The sequence below is a fragment of the Mus musculus genome, chromosome 10 (assembly GCF_000001635.26).
Source record: "Mus musculus strain C57BL/6J chromosome 10, GRCm38.p6 C57BL/6J".
Lineage (NCBI taxonomy): Eukaryota > Metazoa > Chordata > Mammalia > Rodentia > Muridae > Mus > Mus musculus.
This window is the reverse complement of record NC_000076.6, coordinates 28,243,727-28,266,149: the sequence shown is the minus strand read 5'-3', so window position 1 is coordinate 28,266,149 and position 22,423 is coordinate 28,243,727. Positions and strand designations below refer to the sequence as shown.

Below are 22,423 nucleotides of genomic sequence, written 5' to 3'. Positions count from 1 at the left end.
CCTTGGTTCTTGTGTCCTGAGTGTTCCAGTAGGGACCCTTTGAGCAGCAGTGGTGGTTTTACCTGCAGGCACATGCTTGTCCACACTCCTGGGAGGCTAGCTCTCTCTCAGAGCTATCTGGCTATGGAGCTCTGTGGCACGGGATCAATTATGGGTGCAGATGGAAAATGGAAGAACCCACCAACTTCTTATATAGTCCTGGGTTACTATGATGATTGCCAAAATATAAAATATACACCTGCTTCTTCCATTTAACAATGTTAGTGTGTACTCAAGGCACTTATCTGATTAAATTGGCTACCATGCAAACACAAACTGTCATTCTTTTGTAGCTAGTATCTCCCAAGATGGACCAGCCATGAAGAGTAAGAATACGCAGAACTGGTAGATTTCTATATAAACTGTGTTTAAAACAATATTAAAGAGTGAAATACCAAACAAGGCAATCCAGTGCGCCACTTCAATAGTGCACTTTCACCAACCTGAAGAGAACAACTCCTTACAAGTCTAATTTTTTTAAGTGACATATTTGATGGTCTCAGCTAAATCATTTGATGATTTAGACAATGATGTTAGTACTTTTTTTCTCGAGGAAAAAGGTTTTTATTTTAACTTTTTTTTCTAAAAATTTTTTTTTCAAAAGTAAAAAGAAGTTCTGAAATCTTAAGCAATTACTTAAAGCTTGGATATTCTTCTTCCTTCCTTCTTTCCTTCTTTCCTTCTTTCCTTTTTTTCTTCTTCCCTTCTTCCCTTCTTTCCTTCCTTCCTTCCTTCCTTTCTTCCTTCCTTCCTTCCTTCCTTCTTTCCTTCCTTCCTTCCTTCTTTAATAAGATTCAAACTATAGCCCAGGCTACCCTTGAATTTAGAGGGCAAGCCTCATGTACCTGGTTCCTGAACACTAGACTAACCTCCTGGAGCTACCAAGCTGAGCTGGAGAAGGCTTGATCTGAGAAAACAAGTTATTTAAGTCATAAATAGGAAAGCAAGTCTAGGTAGTGCTTCTGTATCACAATGAGGTGGTCCTTTTCTTACAAAGGAATAGAAGCCCATCGTCCACATTTTTCGGGAGGCATCTCACAATAGGTCTCTAATAACTGGTACTTAAAGCAAATGGGTGTCTCTTGGAATAGAGATGATCAACAGCTAAGTCACCTATCAAAAACTGCACAGGTACAAATAGTTACCTGAATGGCTAAACCAATTTAAACACCCATCAAGGAAATCATGTAAAGTTGAGAACACAACGGAAACCACCTGTTTTTTTTTAGGTTTAGATTCAAAAAGAAACAAAAAACAAAACCATGGTTTTCCTGTCAGAATAAAAGGGAGCAATTTTTCTGAACAGGAATGATGGAAGCCACTAGTACCTAATGAAATGTACCGAGTTTTCAGCAGACACACAACTTGAAAATGAGAGACATAGCTTTCACCCGGTAAAACTATGGCCATGCAACTAGAATAATCAACACAGGAAAAAGCAAGTAAGGGGATGCTTTATTTATTTATTTATGTTTTTTGTACTTAATGAGTTACAACCATAAAGAAATATTTTTATGAAATAATTTTGCTATTGGGTGTTGTGGAATATACTTGTACATAAATGTACTCTCACAAGTTCTATAGTAAGCCATGAAGAGGTAGGTCTTCTAAAATGTTGAAATATCATGTAAAACACAAGCTTTGAGTTCCTACAAAATGGTTATGTATTTGCAGGTCCTAAACCTGACAGTCTGCATGACTGAAATATGTCTTCAAGTCGGTGCGTGGGACTTCTCTCTTAAACCAAGCAAACTCTGTCATAAGAACCCTGAACTGGCAATTAACATAATTCATTATATCCTTCCATCACTATCAGATTGAGCATTCCAAGGAAAACCACCCAAAGGTTCTTATGGATAGCCTGAATTGTTTGTTTGCTTGTTTTAAATATTCCATTTAGTTAAGGAAAAGAAAAATCTAATGCCACCATCAAAGACCATATATTTCACAAAATTCTATCTCCTGTTTATTTCCAAAATGGTATTTTCAAGAAATCAGTAAGCCAATCCAGTCAGAATATTGCAGTCTAATGGGGAAAAAAATCAAAACAAAACTATTTCTTCCTGCAGAAAGACATAGAAATATGTACATCAGAATAAGAAGTAAGTAACTCTTTGCAAAGTAGACAACAAATTGTGGGCCAAACTACTGTTTTCTATGCATGGAAATATTTTCTATAGTTAGAAGGTTCTGTGTCAAGGCACTCAAACTCCTCCTCAAGAAGGAGTTGGGAAACAAGAAGGAGGGATCCTACTCCTGCAGGACCAGTATTTATATCTATATATACAAAGATACCCAATACAAGACAGCACAAACCAGAAAAATCTCAGGGGATTACCTGGTATTCATTGGGCCAAAAGGTGCTCACAGCTAGTTCAGCCCGAAGCCAATCACGACCAGTGAATCCAGTTACATTCCAAATTGGATTAGCAAGAGGTCCTTTATTCACCCTAACTAGGATATTCAAAGTGCCAGGGTTCAACCCCTTCTGGCTATATAACAGGTAACTGAAATCAATGCAGTGGGTGTCATTCTCCTTCATGGTAGGCAGCTGAAGTCTGGCTTTTTCTCCAGGATCATGATTTGAGGAGTCCACAACCATATAGGAACCTGAAATGACATTACAAATAACAGAGCTAAGAACATTGATAAGCCAGGGGTATCAAACAACTGTAAAATATTACAACTATAAAATTTCATAGAGTATTATAGGATATTACTCTATGAAAACATTAAATTTTAAAATGTCTTCTGGGGCAGGGCCATAGAAAAATATCAGTCAAGACATCACGTAGATCCATTTCTTACTAACATTTCATAAACTAGACAAAAACAGTTTATTCATCTCTACAACTTGATATTAACCCTGATTTACAATATAGAAATATGGGACATAACTGCTAACTTAGGGTCAGATGGTAGACAAGCAGGAGTCGGATTCAGGTTCAACACTCTCTCTAAAATTTCCCTAGTCCTACAAAATAGTAAGCTTTTGAAAAATGAAACAAGTAAATGTATTGGTTTGATATGCACAGAAAGTACTTTCTTCTTTTGTTTTCTCTGTTAACACAAATGTTAAAGCAGAGAAATGGAAGACTGCAGGAAGTGGAATAACTTCCAACTTCAAATACTAATATTTTTGTTTATTTAAGGCATATGCACTTTTGCCATTCACTAAGTCCTGAGAACATCAAGTTATGGAGTAAGAATACTTTGTAAAGTGGTTATGAGAGCTACTATTCAATTTTCCTTTCATTCTATATTTTTAAATATTTTAATTTTATACATGTGATATACATGAGAGAGAGAAAGAGAGAGAGAGAGAGAGAGAGAGAGAGAGAGAGAGAGAGAGAGAGAGAGAGAGCACAAGTCGACACATGCATGCCAGGGCACATGATTGAAGTCAGCAGACACTTGAGGGAATTGGTAGTCTTCTTTCAGTACGTGAGACCTAAGAATCAAACTCCGATCCCACATTTGGTATCAATCCTTTACCTACTGAGACATCTTGCCAACCCCCTAATGTCCAACTATTCTTAATTTGACTCTAGTACATAGCTGGTGCACTGTTGACTCAAAACTGTCATCTTGGTAAGATTACTTCTGACCCCCGCAGTTAACACTGACCACCATGCTCCTCTAAAGCAGGACATAAGCAAGCACGAGGTCACATTGACTGAGTAACCATTAACTCATTCTGGATCTTGTGAGGTAAATGACACAGTCAGAATCCTACTTTCAGAACGCCAACACTTTTTTTGGTTTTGCTAAGGGCAAAGTTCATACAGTGACTATTCACTGAGGCTGGCACTGGTCTACTATACTATTGCAAGCAGCTCTCCAGAAAGACATGCTGTTATTCTCCCTATTATTCTCATGCAAAGAAGATTTGAATAAATATGTGAACCTCCAAAAAAATGTAATGATATCATTTTGTCAAACAGCATGACATTAGGAGTCATATTAGAGAGCTATTTTTTTTATATAAGGTTTCTTACACTGCACTTGGCCCTCTCTTCCTGAAATGCAAAACTACTCTTCTATATTCTATTCTGAAACATAATAAATTGTACCACGATATCCAAAAACCTCAGTGACTGTGTCTATGTATCTCAGTTAATTGACAACCTGGAGCTCAAACAGACAGAACACAAAAATACTTCAGAGAGGAAGGCTTCAGCTACATAAGAAATCAAATTTTCAATCTGGACAGTTGCCATTAGAAGGGACCTTTTGATCCCAAAGTTTTATGACAATTTTTTTCTAGTACTTCAGTACAGTCAAGTACAGAATACACATACGATATTAATAGTAATTCCTGTTATTGTTTACTTGTGTCTCCCAGTCTTCGTTTCTCAAGTGCTGGGATTACATTTTAGCTTGATTCTCACAGACAGTACATTAATAGGATAAAAAGATCATCGGTGTATTTTTGGTAAACAACTTCCAAAATGAAAACAAAACAAAACAAAAACAAAACAAAACAAAACAAGATTTCCCGGCTCTTAACCTAATTTGGAAAAAAAAAAAAAAAAGAAAAAAAAAAAGAAAAAAGAAAAAAAGAATGATTTTATTCATGGCTATTCTCACATTTTTAACATCAATAACTAAGCTGTCAAAATGTTTCTACAGTGTGCCAATTTGAATTAGACTAATTTCTGTGATGACCATGACCAGGCCTGAGACCCTAAAAAAGCTATAAGCATCATTACTGGCCTGTTTCTGTGTCCTGTTTACCCAATGATGAATAATTTTATAAGTAAATGGCATATTTATTTCCATAAGTTTAGCTTCTGACTACCAATTTTAAAGTGTAGAGCTCAAAAGACTTATTAGCTTCCTAATAGTAATTTTCTACTATCATAAAATAACGTTTGGAGTAAAATATGCTTTGTGTCACATTTTAAAAATGCATTATATTTACCATTAAGACCATTTAGCAATTTTCAGCCATTTGCATTTTAAGCTACAACCATTTTCTTATTAAAGAAATGGAATGAACAAGCGCTAGTCATCATTAGTTCTTACCAATTTGATCATTAGAAAGATGAAAATCATGAAATAAAAGCTTATCCTAACTATTTCAGCATTTTACTGCCACTCAACACAGGTTAAATAATAAGAAAAATTAGTGCTGATAATTCACTTCTATGGAATGGTTGGGATAAATAGTCTTATTTACACAGAGCCCTCCATGGCTCCCTTGGCTGAGTTATGTGCATTAATAATGCACTTACCGCGCAGTTCTACAAAGGAGAAACAAGCAGGAACAACCTCCAGCCCTGTCTACAGAATTGATACAGTGGCAATTTACACAGCTGGTGCCTGTGGAGCTGCAGCTGGGACACAGACTTCCCTCCATCAACTTAAATGTAGCCAGCACTGTGTTCTTAGGAACTTCAAAAGATTACTTCTACAATATCCAAGAACAACTGGCCCTCTATATTTAATGTCTGGAAATTTTACACATGTTAAGTCCCTCACTCTTGATGTTAAAAACAAAACTTTATTTACTGTTATTCTTGTTCCCTCAAATTTCTAGTAAGTGTTCAGTAGTATTTGATGGAGGCTTAGCTATCTAAAGGTTTAATGATGTCAAGTCACACATTTATACTTCCCTAAATATAACTTGAGGGAAAGATTGCTTGAGGTTCTCCAATTCATCAGTCAAGGGAAAGTGCCTAAACTTAAGTCTTTGCATGGTTTTTAAGTAATGCAACTTTCTAGAGAGCAGTTTGGCAATAAGCAAAACCTTGAAAGACATATATGGCCCCTAATGTGGTAATTCAAAATGGATAAATATGCACTACAAAACGTCACCTCTTGTAGCCAGGCATGACATCCAGTGGAGGGAGGAAGACATCAACCCACCCATAAAACTTCAACACCTTCAGGCAATTTGTCCTGCCTACAAGATGTACAAGGATAAAGACAGAGCAAAGACTGGGGGAATGGCCAACCCAATGACTGGCCCAACTTGGGACCCATCCCATGCAAGGGAGTCAACTCCTGACACTATTAATGATATTTTGCTATGCAGATAGAAACCTAGGACAACTTGCTCCTGAAAGAATTCATCTAGCAACAAGTGGAAGCAGATGCAGAGACCCACCAGGAAACAACATGTGGAGCTCCAGAACTCTTGTGGAAGAGAGTGGAATAGAACTGAGCAAGCCAGAAGAGTCAATAACAACACAAGAAGAACTACAGAGTCAAGTAACCTGGGCCCCTGGGGGCTCACAAAGACAGAATCACAAATCAGGGAGCATGCAAGGGTTAGACCTAGGCCCCTACACATTTGTAACATAAGTGCAGCTTGGTATTCATGTGAGTCCCCTAACAATGGAATAGGGGGCTGTCTCTGATTCTGGTATTTGCCATTTGATCCTATTCCACAGGTGGACTGCCGAGTTGGACCTCACTGGGAGGGGATGCACCTAGACTTGCTGGTACTAAATGTCCCAGGGCCCTGGTGGTACCCTGGGGGAGGGCAGGATGCTTCCCCTTCTCCTCAGAAGAAGGGGGGAGGGGCAATGGGGAAAAGGATTTGTAAGGGTGGACCTAGGAGGGGTGGGGGAGGACTGTGATATAAAGTGAGAGATATAAAGTGAAAAATATAAAATTAATTAATGAAAAAAAGTTTTGTGTAAATTAACAAAGATATAACTGAAAAGATAATGCATCTCATTATATTGATTAAAATGGAAAAAATAAAAGAATTCTACATATTCAATAATATACAATTAGTAGTTATAAATAATGAGTATGACTAGCAATGATATAGTCATTAAAAATATCATTTAAAACATTCATAGTAGGTATTCATAACATAGAAGGTTATTTCAGACTTTGGCATGCAAGCATAGTATTTCACTAAGCTGGTTATTCAAAGTACTTAAGACACCTTACAAATTAAGAGATAAACTCAGAAGCCACACCTATCCATGTTCTTGATTGAAAGGACTGGTAGCCATTCACCTCCCACTCCCTCTTCTACAGACCATCTTCCCCAATCTGACAGGCCTGTCAACTTTTTTTTTCCCCACAAAAACATACAAGAGTTTTTCTCAGAACAGGCTCATAGTTTGTGAATTTTTGACTCTGGTGTTTCATTATAAGGTATTTGTACACACATTTTAATTAAGTGCCATGCCAATCCTTTATAAGGGCTATCCTCCATCAAGACAATAACAAGAACCACCACCTTGAGAGCAGAGGATGTAAAGGCACTTACTCCCAAACCGGAAGAACTGAGTTCAATCCCAGATCTCATACAGTGGAGAGAGGAGACTGACGGCTACATGCTGTGCTCTGGCTGACCTGTGCATTTGCACAGGCACTGCCGCACACATATACACACAAATACACAAATATATTTAATTAAAAAAAAAATAGCATTGTCTCACATGACTGACCTATCCTAAGGGTGAAACCAGGTGGTACATTTAACAGAAAAGCATTAGGTAGAGAAATGTTACACAGAAGAAGGTAAAAATTTTAAAAAGTTCCAAAGAAAACCTTAAAATAACCTACTGCCCATGGGGGTGGGGACAGGGAGTGAGTAGGTGACTGTTTGACTCAGCTCTTCAAATAAAAGGTTTGGTGGGATGGCTGGGACATTCCCTGAACTGGTTAGGCTGTAATGGGTACACAGATGCAAAAGAAGCAAAGACGAGACCTGGGCAACAGAGTGCGAGAGGCAGGGCATACAGAATGTCAAAGTGAAATGGTCACCAGCAACAAGGGACAGTGTAGCTGGTAACCCAGACACAGTTTGGGCTGAAAGCACACTGGTGACTGTATGAATTTTATCCACGTAACACAAGCAGCTGTGTTGTGTCCAAGAGAAAAAGAAAAGAAGCCATTTCAAGCATGAAAGGGGACACCATACTAGCTACTAAACAGAAATGTATCACAGGAGCAATAATAAACCATGCATTTGGAATTCTAAAGTTCCAAACTACTGATATGCAACAACCCAACAAGTGTGCATCTAGAAGAGCATGCTATACATTTAAATGTTTTAAATATTTATAAACAATTATTAAATGATTGACTGGATAACAAGGTGACCATAACAGTCAACCAACAAATACTCCAAACTGTAGAAACAATAAAATCAACCTGTAATTGGAATTGACTTAGGTGGTTCAGAGAAAGAATTATTTGATGGAATAATGCAAGGTTTGAAGGTATGAACCTGACAGGTTTTTTAGAGTTACACTTACCCATATAGCAACATATCTATATGAAAGTCCTGCTTTAAGTAATAGATCCTAAATTTTTTTTAGTTTCAGAATGCCTATACAAATTAGATATACTGAGGTTACCAGGACAGTGAGCAGGCTCAGTGGGAAGAGGTTAGAGATAAGAGTTCAATTCCCAGAACCTGTGTAAAGGTGGACAGAGAAAACAAACGCAGCTTGCAGGAACACAGGCGCACGGTTTAATTCACCAATCATTAACAAACAAACAGTATATCAATTCTAAGTTCTGTCAACACCATATGACAGCAGTTCCCAACTTGTGGGTCACGACACCTTTGGCAATCCTCTATCTCCAAAAATAGTTATAATACAATTCATAACAGTAGCAAAATTATATGAGCAGCAAAAAAAAATAATTTTTATAGTTGGGGCATCAGCACAACTCAAGGAACTGTAATAAAGGGTCACGGAATTTGGAAGTTGGAGAATCCGTGTGTTACAAGAAATTCAGACTGAGAATGGATGTATTTGTTCTTCCTTGTTTGACTACAGTCATGGCCCTGGACTTGACAGGCAGATATTCTTCTACTGATTTAAGTATCCAAACAACAAACCAACCACAAAAGTCAATAAAATAAAATAAGACCTGTAAAATAATTACTAATTTGTTTATCAATCAACAGCCCCATAGGTTTCTCCTATGAAAAATAATACCAAAAAGATTGGCATTGTTTTTATTTTTTCAAATAATAGTATTCAACTTAATAAAAGCTACTCAGATTCCTATTTTTACATCTTCATTCAATCTGAGTATATACTCATGAGAAAATGAGAGGTAGGAAAAACATGTTAGTGCTCCTGGGAAATTAATCCGCTGCCATGAGTCTGATGAAAAGGTCTTTGAGTCTTCTAGAGTGATTCTTAAGCTATATTCATCAAACCAATGTCTCTAAATACATGTGGAGTTCTTTCTTCCTCCTGCTCCAACATGAACATCATTAGTGCTCTATTGAGTCTATTTGCATTCATTCATCCCATGTGTTACAGAAAGATCACTAAGAACTAAAACTTTTAAACAGAGTGGTGGGCATCTGGAGATTAAAAATCAAACAAGCTAAATATTTCTGTAGTTCTGCACTTGTATGAACAAAAGGTGTTTTAACTATCTCCAAAGGGACAGAAAAGAGCAAAAGATGAATCTACAACACACACACATACACACACACACACACACACACACACACAACACATTCTCTCATACTATATCTCTTTATATTCAATGAGAAAACAAAGACTTTTGAAAATAGACTTATGTGACTTTTATGAAACTTCTAAAAGTTTAGACTAGAAGAGCCAGAGTACAGCATTTGCCTAAGCCTGAAGGTCTTTAGAGGAGTGTCACTAGGAGAAATTCCAGTTTAGACTGAGCCTACAAATCGGGATTATAGACAGTATGCTTTCCAATCTAATCAAAGTGTGAAGGTAAGACAGGTATTCCAGCCAAGAGATGCAGAGTGATCTCTCTTTTGTTCCATTCAGATCCTCAATGTGCTAGATGAGGCTTCCATGTATCGGCTTTCTTCAATCCATCACTTCAAGTGATGAGCACAAGCAGACACAAACAGGCCTGGAAAACTTGAAATCAAATACGCATGCATATGCAAGAGAACAGATAACCTCAGCAAAGGGAGTATTCCATTCTAGGAGCCAACCATCAGAGACTCACATTGTTCCTAAGGAGAGGAGTGTAGGGAAAAATAAATTCTCTTCATGTCTAATAAGACACATACTTTTGTGTATTCTTAGGATCCCGTGAACAGCTACAGAGGCACCAAAGCAGTGAAAAGTCACCTCTTGGTATTCAGTTAGATTTCCTGGTATAAATAAAATAAATACTAGAAAGCTGGTATGCAAGACACTAAAGACAACATACAATAATAGTTTCATGCCTAGGAAGCTTAAAAAACAACCATCAAGATATCTGGGCAGAGTTAATTCAATGCTGTACTGGCTAGTTTTGTGTCAACTTGACACAGCTGGGGTTATCACAGAGAAAGGAGCTTCAGTTGAGGAAATGCCTCCATGAGATCCAACTGTAAGGCATTTTCTCAATTAGTAATCAAGGGGGAAAGGCCCCTTGTGGGTGGGACAATCTCTGGGCTGGTAGTCTTGGTTCTATAAGAGAGCAGGCTGAGCAAGCCAGGAGAAGCAAGCCAGTAAAGAATATCCCTCCATGGCCTCTGCATCAGCTTCTGCTTCCTGACCTTCTTGAGTTCCAGTCCTGACTTCCTTGGTGATGAACAGCAGTATGGAAGTGTAAGGCGAATAAACCCTTTCCTCCCCAACTTGATTCTTGGTCATGATTTTTGTGCAGGAATAGAAACCCTGACTAAGACAAATGCATAAAGGTGTTTGTTTTTTGAAAGTGGGGGCCTGATTTTGAGTCCCCAGCACCCATATAAAAAGAGCCATATAAAAGTATGGCTTCAGATATAATTGCAATCCCACTGATGGAGCAGGCCACAATGGGAAAGCCAGAACTCACTGATCAACCAGTATAACCCTGTCTTGATAGAATTAGGTAAAGAGTGACAGAGCAGGACAGTAGACATCGTTATCTGGACCCCAAACACAAGCACAGGTGGACGTACCTACACATGCATGAATGCATAAAGCACATGTACACATACCTGTGTAATTTCCTATGTGTGTGTGTGTGCATACACACATGCCCAAGCGCACACACAGACACTAAACAGAGTATTGGAGTTTGGAGTAAAAATAGAAGCCAATATTTGGCTGCCAGTCTACTTAGGATGATTCTTTGTTTGAAATTAATCTCTCTATGTATTTGTTACTATCTATCACCTTTGAGTTGAAGGCAAAGCCAACATATTATTTATATTTTGCAACTTTTCATTTCTTCTTGATTAAGCCTCTTTCCCCATCACCTTCTTTTATCTAAGTGGATATGTAATACTTCAGGGAGTAAAACTCAGATCATTAACGGCATTGATTTTCCCCATTCCCCTGATTTTCTCATGAAATTCACCACCAATTGCTTCAAGCTCATTCCTCAACCCTGATTTGCATGCTCACTACCTGTCTTAGTCAGGGTTTCTATTCCTGCACAAACATCATGACCAAGATGCAAGTTGGGGAGGAAAGGGTTTATTCAGCTTACACTTCCATACTGCTGTTCATCACCAAGGAAGTCAAGACTGGAACTCAAGCAGGTCAGGAAGCAGAAGCTGATGCAGAAGCCATGAAAGGATGTTCCTTACTGGCTTGCTTGCTTTCCCTGGCTTGCTCAGCCTGCTCTCTTATAGAACCAAGACTGCCAGGCCAGGGATAGCATCACCCACAAGGGGCCTTTCCCCCTTGATCACTAATTGAGAAAATGCCTTACAGTTGGATCGCATGGAGGCATTTCCTCAATTGAAGCTCCTTTCTCTGTGATAACTCCAGCCATGTCAAGTTGACACAAAGCTAGCCAGTACACTACCTCTACCAGACTCTGATGCTACGCATAACAACCAACCAGAATGGTATGGTAATGGGGTTACTGATGTCCATGCTAGCCGCCCTACGCTATTTTTTGACTGTCACCAGACTTTTAAAAGTTACAATGAACTTTTCCTTCTCCTTACATTACAGTAAAAGTGTCATCCAAACTCTTTCATGGCTGGGATTCCACAATCCACAACTGTTCTCTCGAGCCTCTTTGTTCATTTACAGTCTCCAGATACAAAAGGTTTCCTTCTGTTCTGAAGAAAAATCCCAACCTGCTGTTTGTCTCACTCTTTCCAAACTGGATTTTATTTTGCTTGAAATTCATTCCTTTGGCATGTTTATTTCTTCACTACAAACTTTGGGTACAGCCTGCCTGCATCTAATGAGATGCTAGTCTATGTGTCCATCTAACATACCAGGCATCATCCTTCACGGCCAATGTCTCTTACTGAACTTAACTGATTTGCTTATTTCATTGAAAACCTCTAAGAAAGGTTGGGATTACAGTTACATTATCTGCCCAAAAGTCCAGAATGAAGTTTAGAGAATTCAACCTGCAGCTAAACTGTTATATATAACAAAATTAGGCATTTGCTCACTACTGTGACCTCTCTGATTAGTCATATCGGAAATATGATTAGAGAGATTAAATTATAGAACAATAGTAACTCCAGTTTTTTTTTTATTTTTAACCTGTACCAGATAAATTCTATGAAAACTAGACTCTCATTAAGCAAAAATCCCTCTAATCAAGTTTAAAAAATATTTCTTGGTTTGGCCTATCCCTCCCTCTCTCCCTCTCTGCCTCTCTACCTCCCTTCCTCCCTCTCTCCCTCCCTCCCTCCCTCCCTCCCACCCTCCACCAGATATAACAGAAACTACTTTTGTCCAGATCTCAGCCCCTAGCAGGCAGGGAAGGGGATGACTACTAAAAACTTGAGGAACATAACCAAATACAAGCAAAAATGTGGGAAACAATAACAATTGTTTATAGAATCAGCAAAAAGAAAAACTTGAAAACTTTAAAATGACCTGTATCGCAATCTGAAGAATTGCTCCAATTGTAAAAGTTACAATTAACTTCTACAGAACCTCCATTTTACGTAGCAAGAACATGGCCTACTGGTAATTTTTTTCAAGCTTGCACATTCTATTATGCCTTAAGATAATGTTTCTCTTCTAATAAAGTTTTCCCACTCCATCATTTCTAAAGGCAGAATGAGACATATAAGAAAAAGCAACTTGTACTCCAATCTCCAACACAAAAGAACAGAAATTACATTTTTCAAGAATTTGAGATCTGACACCTTCAGGCTCCCAATATTTAGGCTCCCTTTCTGACCTTGAGGAATCATAACTGATTCAATGATGCTCTTCTGGATAAAATTTCTCTCAATGCCCTGAGAAGAGCTTTGCATTTATAGTTGAAAACTAAAAACATCTTGATTTCAGATCATGACTAGGAAAATTTTCATATACTAGTAGAGAAGCAGAAAGAATAGGGTGAAGGGTGACAGGAAGAGATGGAAGGCAAAAGGGAGGAAGGGAGGAAGGGACAGAGAGATGGAGGGAGAGAGGATTGACACAAACCAAAGACATTTCCTAAACTTGATTAGAGGGATCTTTCCTTCTCGGGAGTCAAGTTTCCATAGAAGTTATCTGATACAGGTTAAAATTAAAGACTAGGTCCGCTATTCTATAATTTAATCTAGATTTGCTATTCTATAACTTAATCTTGCTAGTATACATTTTGGCGGGTGGCAGGTTGAGAGAGAAGCACTTGGACCTTTCTTTGGTCATAAAATTTCTGTGTTCCTCTGCATGGCACAGAAAACCAAAGCAACATGACCAGTAAAGTGGGTAATGTCATGCACTGTCTGACTTAGAGGTGTAACCACATTATCCACTTTGCTTTCTTACCAGGGCCTAAGATTTCTGCACTCAGTGCACAACCACCCAGCTTTTCACCCCACACAAATAGTTTGCCCTGTCCCTGCCTTAATCCTCTTGCTTCTCTGAGGCTGGCAAGGGGGCTGACTGATGCAGTCTGCCTTGGAGGGCCGAATGAGATAGTGAAATGTTTTCTTTGCACAGATTCCCTCCGTTCTGTATGATATAGTAGGAAGAATCCAACTAGACATGTGTGAAAAAAACATTTTCGTAGGTTAAAACTGAGATGACAGTGTTAACACTGGAATGCTTGTAAACGTCGGGACCCTATAACTTACCACAGCCTTTCTCAGTCCTTGCCCTCGCTACTCTGGCTTCTCATCTATCCTACCACCTCCTTCCCACCTCTTTCTTTTCTTGCTCCTTCCCTCCACACCCCTGTCCTGTGATGCCATCCTGTTAACACTCCCTGCCATCTCTTTCTTCTCTTCTAAACTGCTCCTTTTCCCTCCGATTTTCCAATCTGAAATCTGAAAAGAATCTCTAATTTTTTTAATTAGGATACTCCTCCCCTACACTGTTTCACAAACACACACGCATAGAGACATACACACACACACACACACACACACACACACACACACCAATGTTAAAGGATTCACTGAAATTTAAAATCTGCTCTATGGTTTCACCCGTCTCTGTGGACCTGCCTCTCGCCTTTGCTTCTCCATCTGCCATCTTTCCTGTAAAGTGGTACTGAAACGTTTCGAGAAGGAGCTGCTAACATAAAAAGCAACTTGAGAGGGAATAATTATAGTGCATTACCTAAAACGCAGGAGAGTCTTTGTCCTGCAGAGAGCTTGGTAATCCCTACTTGTCTTTTCACAGAAACCAGAAGAGAAGGAACAAGGAAAGGAGGGCTATGCATCATGCAGTCTCTGGCAAGTGGCTGTCTGAAACAACTCCAGTCTATCACTGTGATGTAGCTCATCATTGTTCATAAAGAAAGCCAGAGCTGAAGGCCAGGAAAAGAGAGCCTGCAGCTTCCTCACTTTCCATCTAGAAATGCACTCTAAAGTCAACATCTTCTACTAAGTAGACACTTTATATCCGAAGGCACGAAAACTCTGTTCAAATGTACTAAGAGAGAAACTAAGCCTTGATTAGTATTCAAAACGAACAGCTGCTACGAGTTATTCAGTTCTAACCATTGTAATGATGACAACTACTCTGCATAAGTCAGAGGCCGCTATGGATCAGTTAGAAGAACTCCTGTTGAACAGTTTCCCAGCTGAGCTTTCAGATTCAAGAAGGATGAGGTTACAGGAGCAGAGGTAACTGAGTAAAGAAATTTCTTCCTTTTTTTATTCAATGACAGGAAATTGTTAATTGCAAAGGAGCATAATTCAAAAAAGAGTCAGATAGGGCAGTTTTTTCACCACTCTCCTAAGGGACCAAATTCCTGTTTCTGAAGATGTTAAAAATTCAAGAACTGGGATTCAAAAGCAGCTTTAGGAGTACAGCACTTGCTGAGCAAGTTTGAGGACAAGAATTTACATCTCCAGAAGCCAGGTAAAAAAGCTGGATGTGGTGTGTCAATCCAGTCTTGGAAACCAGGGATAGTAGATTCCTAGAATAAAGGGGATGCTAGGCTAGCCCTCCCATGCCAGAGAGTCTGGGTTCAATGAGAGACTCTACCTCAAGGAATAAGGTAAAGAGCAATGAAAGTTTCTGATGTCACCTTCTGATCTTCACATGTATACAGGGGCAGACCCTTGCACATACACACATGCAAACATGTATATATATACACACATGCACTGAACATCCCACTATTACCCAAAGATAGACTGACAGACAGGGAGGTAGACAGGGAAGCAGACAGACAGGCAGGGAGGCAGACAGATAGATGATAGATCTGACAGATCATAACTGGTCCAGTCATTCTCTCACCCCTGCCTCTCTATCATGTCTCATTATGGAGAAGAGAATAAGCGGGCGGCATCATATTAAGAATTTTAAGGAAGTAGAAACATTAAAATAAAAATATTTTGCAAAATTTGCCTAACCAAGATTTTGTTCACTTGCTAAGATTAACAGCCCTGTCTAAGGAGGCCAAAGACAGGTAAATGGCATAAGTAAACAAATAAATAAATAAGTGAATGAGAAGAAATGAGAGACTGAGAATGGAGAACTAAAGAGTCCAAATTGGAGAAGATAAAACAAAGACACATTTTAATGCATGACAAAGGCAATAAGGCCATTCTGTGTCAACCTCCAACAACAGCAGCTCCATAAACCATGTGAACAGGAGAAAGAGAACAAAGGTCCCGATAAATAAAGATGCCAAAGAGACCAGTGTTACCTCAAAAGCTTGCCACCTATGAGATATAAATACATAATCCCCCTCAGGAGAGCTGAGGAGAGGGCCCAATCTGCAAAGGGCTTGCCTGGCAACTATGGAGCCCTGAGTTCAGATTCAGGATACTCGCATAAAAGCCAAGTGTGGACCTGTATGTCTCTAACCCCCATGCCATGGGTAGAGAGGATGGGGGTGATACATAGTGATTCTTGGTGCAAAGCCAAATTTATAGTCTTCCATTTCAATAAAAGACCTTCTCTCAAAAAATAAAATGGTGACTGTTGAAGACAATCAACGTTAATTTCTGGCCTCTACATGTAGGCACACACATACACACATCCATACAAGCACATACACCTATCACACACATAAGAGTAAGGGATGAGACCTAAGATGCCCACACTCCAGTAAACCTCTATTAACTTAAGGCAAGACCAGAAGAGTTAGTGACTCCCACTGTCTCAGAGAAGCACAGTAATGAAGCAGATTACAGTCCTCTGGGACAGGTTACACTACTACCTTTGTGGATCTATTATTTTGTAGATCAGAAGGGGGTGGTGGGACCCACATAAGCAAACCTGTTCAAAGGTGAAAAGCTGGACAGGCTAAGCCATTGTTAGGACAGTTTATTCCACTTTCTCTACCAAACAAGGGCTAAAGGATAAGCATTCCTTTTTAACAGAATCAGAGAGGTGGCATGCTGGTGATCCTGCCCCTCCCCCCACCAGAGCTTTCCTTGTCCATTTGCTGTGCTGACCACTGTGAAGTGATTTCATACACCCTGACTTAGGGCTCAATGGGTGAGAGCAAACAATGAGAAACTGTGGCCTTTCAGTTCCCACACTAACTTTTTTAAGTTTGTCTCTGGGGTGTACTGTCAAAGCTAAAATAGAAGTAGCTGCAGCCAAAACAAGCAGTTGTTGGCTCTGTGGTCAGTAATCAAGCCCATGTGGTCACTTAGCTGTCCTCAAGACAGTAGCCTTTCTTCTGTGGAAGGAAGAGGTAAACGATCGTTTCCAAAATTTGATTTTCGAACCTTTCAATCTACTTAGATACATGCTTCCAGGATCCATTATTATTCGTGAACTAAATAAAAACATATCAAACACAAAGAATAGGATCAAATTTCTGTCCAGAGAAACTATGTCTTTAATTATTTTCTTAGAAGTAGTTCTAGCACATGGTACCTCCCCCAAAACTGTGTAACAAAAACAAAACAAAACAAAACAACACAACCTAAAAATAAAAATGATTAAGAACTTTCAGACAGGCAGTAGCTGAGCTCTGCAGATGCCACAGCCAGACAGGGCTCATTCACATAGCAGTAACACAGATGTACCAGAGAGGAGCCACAGAATTCTGTGAACTGAAGAGAATTACTGAATGACTAGCACACATGTAAGACCAATGAAGTCAGTCCTGGTGTTTCTTTGCCACATATCACCAGAAAGACCTCACAAGATACAGTGACCATGACTTAAGAGCCTCCATTTCCCACACCCTATGGAAATCCTGTATGTCCCTTCTGCACCTTGAGGAATGCCAGTCTTGTGTTCTCCATGATTCACATATCCAATTACATACATTTTTCAGTAACAAAAAAATTATACATTCTCTAACTTTTACTATACCAGGTATAATTTTCCAAATGTAGTGGTGACATGGTTAAAGGTCAATGTCCCCCATTATGTCCTTTTGCACAGTGACCTACATGAAGAAGAAACTTCATTAGCAGAAATGAACATGGCTGGCTCATGTTAATTAAAAGAACAACTTAAAATACTAAAGAACTAAATTAAAAATTCATATATAAGCCACCAGAACTTGCAGGAGCATGGTGCTGAATATGTTAAGTATGTGTCACAAAAGAGCATTCAGCTTACACTTCCATGTTGCTGTTCATCACCAAAGGAAGTCAGGACAGGAACTCACTCACACAGGGAAGGAACTTGGAGGTCGGAGCTGATGCAAAAGTCATGGAGGGGTGCTGCTTATTGGCTTGCTTTGCCTGATTTGCTCAGCCTACTTTCTTATAGAATCCAAGACTACCAGCCCAGGGATGGACCCACCCATAATGGGCTGGGCCCTCCCCCCTTGATCATTAATTGAGAATATGCCTTACAGCTGAATCTCATGGAAGCATTTCCATAACAGAAGATCCTTGTTCTGTGATAACTCCAGCTTGTGTCAAGTTGACACATAAAACCAGCCAGAACAATAAGGTAGTGAAAAAAATGGGGGCATTGTTGTTGTTGTTATTTTGTTTTTTATTCGTCCGGTATGTGCTAAATAGCTTCTGTCATTTCAACATGAACAGGGAGACAAAGCAGGGAGAGATCATGTTAATTGACAAAAAAAAAAAAAAAAAAAAAGCCTCCTAAAATCGACCTAGAGGAAGTCTGGAGAGCATTTTCTTAATTTATGTGGGATGGTGCATTCCGCTGTGGTTGGTACCACCTCTAGGCAGGTGGTCCTGGGTGGTATAAAGAAATAAGGCTGAGCAAGCTCTAGGGAGAAAGCTAGTAGGCAGTGTTCCTCCAGAGCTTTGCTTCTTTTCCTGCCTTCTAGTTCCTATTTTGACTTCCCTCAGTGATGGTCTATTACCTGGAATTCAAAATTAAAATAAATCTTTGCTCCTAGAGATGCCTTTGGTCATGGTCTTTATCACAGCAATACAAAACTAACTAAGACACTGGGTAATGAGAACTCAGATGGCAAGAAATTTACCAAACAATAGAAATGCTAACAACAACCGTAACTACTACTACTATCACTACTATCTATCTATCTATCTATCTATCTATCTATCTATCATCTATCTATCTGGAAAGGGGCATGTGTTCTGTTGAGACATCTCAAAGACAATGGGGAGTTTGGTATATGAATCTCTTTCTCAGATGAAAGATATTGGCAGTAATATATCTGTTGTCTGCATATGGAAGCAAATACACGGGCAGACAGAGACAGAGAGAAACAGCGAGATAGAGGGAGAGACAGAGAGATGGAGATAGAGACAGAAATGACAGACATACTGTAATATTGTTTTGGGTTGGGTTTTGTTTTAAAATTTTACTCAGTGAGTTGAGTATTTGCTGTGTAAGCATGAAGATGTGAGCTGCGATCGTCAGCATCTGGTGAAAGCTAGACTCCAGGATGTATTACCTTAGAAACCAGAAATGAGATTAGGTGGGAGGGAGGAAGACATGCAGGTCCTGATTGCTTGCTGGCCAGCTAGGTCAATACAGTGAGACAGAGTTCAGTGAGAGACTCTGCCTCAAACCATAAAGTAGAATATGATAGATAAAAACATATAAAATGAACATCTGCCCTCCACAGGCAGAGGCAGGCAGACATAAATTTGAACATGAGCATTTAACACACACAGACACACCCATGTGCGCACACACACACAAGTGATGATAAGAAAATAAAAGAATTTTCATTTTAAAGGAATTTTAAATACTGTAAATTCATAGTATAAATTAAAAATGAAGACAAATTTACTTTCTACTGAGCTAATGCAATTAATAAAACACAAAATGTAACAAACTAATTAGAAACTATTTTTTTTTTTTTGCCACCACAAGTGTCAGCAATGCTACAGAGCATATGGAAATGGCATTTATTCTTAGCTCGAAACTTAGAGGAAAAGATTTTTTAACTTCAAACCTTGTAGACATTTTTTACCAAGATGTTACCCGGAAACTACTAACAACTTGGGTGCCTTCTGAGACCTCATAGCAGACTCTGTCTAGAGCTAGACAAAAACCATTTAATCTTGAACTCACAGGCACACATAACTAGTTTGGGAAACGCAAGTATGTTCACCTTCTGTCCCCAGAGAATCCACACACCAAATGTAAGAAGCTATTTACTGATTTATCTCCTCCAATACAAACCCAAAATTCCCTGTTGAGTATGTTGTACATTAAACCCGATGAGCATTCAATTTGAAGACAATGTGTTCTGGGGATGAAAGAATTTTCAAGACAGGACAACAGGCATATGTATCTGAGGAGGCAAAATTGGAACTAATTGTGATTGGAACACAATCATGATTATCCTCCTCGCAGTAATCTTTTTCCTAAAATTGCTTTCGGGAACACGGAAAAGAACAAATATATTCTTCTATACCTAAAAATGGGAGTAAGTGCATAAACAAGATGGTAACTAACAGATTCACTCTGAACAATTGTTTTTTTCTTCTGATCTGGAGCCTAAAGATATCCTTAGGTATAAAAAAAGGTCTCATGGGGGCAACAACTAGACCACCACAGGGCTTCAGTCTTTCTTTTCAGAAGCAAAAATGGCACTACCAGTACTAGGCAAGGTAGACCATCTTTCTAGCTGGCCAAGGGTGAAGATTTTAACTGAAATCCAAAGATCAAACTTGGCAGCAACATTCCCTTCCAAAATAAGACCAGAAGGAAGATGGTGGAGAGGCACATAGTGACAAAGAAAGCAGTAGGTGGGGACACATGTAGAGTGGGACAGGGGAAGGGCTGTGGAGGGTGGGGAGCAGGGGTTGAATGGTATCAAGGAGCCGAGCAAAAAAGGCTGTGAAATTAAATTGTCTGAAAATAGATTTGTTTGGACAACCTTCATCTATGCTTTCGGTGGCTAGGATTTTGTCTCAAGTATTTTGTCTGAGCAAAAACTATCCCTCAGTTCTTTATCAGACTGTGTAGGTAGTTAGCAGGTCACCAGGCCACACAGAGAGCCACAAGCCTCAGGGCTCTTCACACAGGCATCAAAAGCTGAGGGTGTGTCCCAGATTGCTTTGCGTGGCCATTTCTCTCAAACTCCTTCACACAACAGCAGTTCTTTACAGAGTCCCCTCATCCTCACAGATCCAGTAAATGCGAAAACATTATTGCTGCTACCTTGAAAGCCTCGTAATGTACAAGATCCCGTACTCAGCTAATTCCCTGTGGGCATGAGGTAGTTTAAGAAAAAAGTCCTGAGTCAGTGTTTTCAGACCTAAGGAGAGCACCAGTCGTCAACAAAGAAAACTTTCTCACAGGCTTCAGCAACTAACTTGCACTCTGCACAGATGAATACCTGACTAGTAACTCATAGGAGAATGGTACGTTATTTTAGTCTATGTCAGAGGTTCTTCAACCTGTGGGTCGCAATCCCTTGGGGTATTGAACCACCCTTTCATAGTAGTAGCATATCCGGTATCCTGCATATCCAATATTTCCATTAAGATGCATAACAGTAGCAAAATTATAGTAATGAAGCATCAATAAAAATCATCTTATGACTGGGGATCATTACAACACAAAGAACAGTATTAAAGATCACAACATTAAGAAGGGTGAGGGTCACTGGTCTATGTCATCCCGATTTCCCAGATTCTCTAACACTAAATTCTCACAGTGCTTCACTGTTTGGAAGGGCCAGTAAAACTCCCTAGTGTAATCCTAAAGGAAATGGTGGGAAACATGCAAATCTACCAATGAAAATTACTTTCTGACTTGTTTGCTAAAGTTATTAGTAATGAGCCTTTCAACTTAGTATGTACAAATTCTAGAGCTCTGAAAACTCTGATATAAAGGAAGAATGATATTAAGTAGAGTTTGAGTTATCATAAGTTTACATGAATTATCTATATGGTTACTTAGTTCTGTGTGCTCTCTCCTGGAACCTTCACTTCTACCTCAAGCTGTGATAGGAGATATACTTTACACTGGCACAAATTCAACGAAATGAGAATGTTTCTCAGTTAACTATACTATTTTAAGTATTTATAAATTAGTAACTTTAGAACTTGGTATTTGTATTAACTATTCAAAGTTTTTCAGAATATTAAGGCTACAAAAATAATTATGATAGAATTTGCTATATTTAGAATAATATAGAATACTAATCTATATGGGTTAGCACTATAAAAATAACATTATTACATTATTATTCTAGTAAATTCCATATTATTATAATATTATATATAAATTCATAATATATTCTAAGAATAATAGTATTCTAAGAATAAAGAATTTTAAACAGGAATTCAGCTGGTAAATGCTTTGTTGGAAAATATTTAATGAATTATGAAACTGTTTTTGAATGTTAAAAGATGTATATTATTTTATATGTATCCTTGTGTGTATACACACACACACTTATATGTCTACATATAAGTGTGCCCAAGAAAGCCAGAAAAGGGAATTGGATGTCCTGGAACTACAACTACAAGCATTTATGATTTACCAAGATATGAACACAGGGAAATAATCCCAGATCCTTTGGAAGAACAGTGAGCATCCTTAACTGCTGAGCCATTTCTCCAATCCCACATTTGCATTTTGACTTGCTTGACAAAGTACACATGAGCAAAACTGTTGTTTTCCCAAATTGCAGTTGAAATAAACAGTACATATCTTAAGGTTGGAAGCATCTGCAAGTCTAA

At 38.8% G+C, this 22,423-nt stretch overlaps 1 protein-coding gene across 21 annotated transcripts in view; it reads right to left on the bottom strand.

Moving 5' to 3' along the window:
• Nucleotides 1-22,423, bottom strand: part of Ptprk (protein tyrosine phosphatase, receptor type, K) — a 522,578-nt gene that overhangs the window by 331,248 nt on the left and 168,907 nt on the right. For 20 of the 21 annotated variants that reach the window (NM_001359355.1, NM_008983.2, NM_001359356.1 and 17 more), the window contains exon 3: nt 2,378-2,649. In NM_001359355.1, coding sequence (NP_001346284.1) covers nt 2,378-2,649 — 272 coding nt within the window. Of the gene's footprint in view, nt 1-2,377; nt 2,650-17,642; nt 17,719-22,423 lie in introns of all 21 variants that reach the window. The other variant, XM_006512617.2, reaches the window with a different exon arrangement.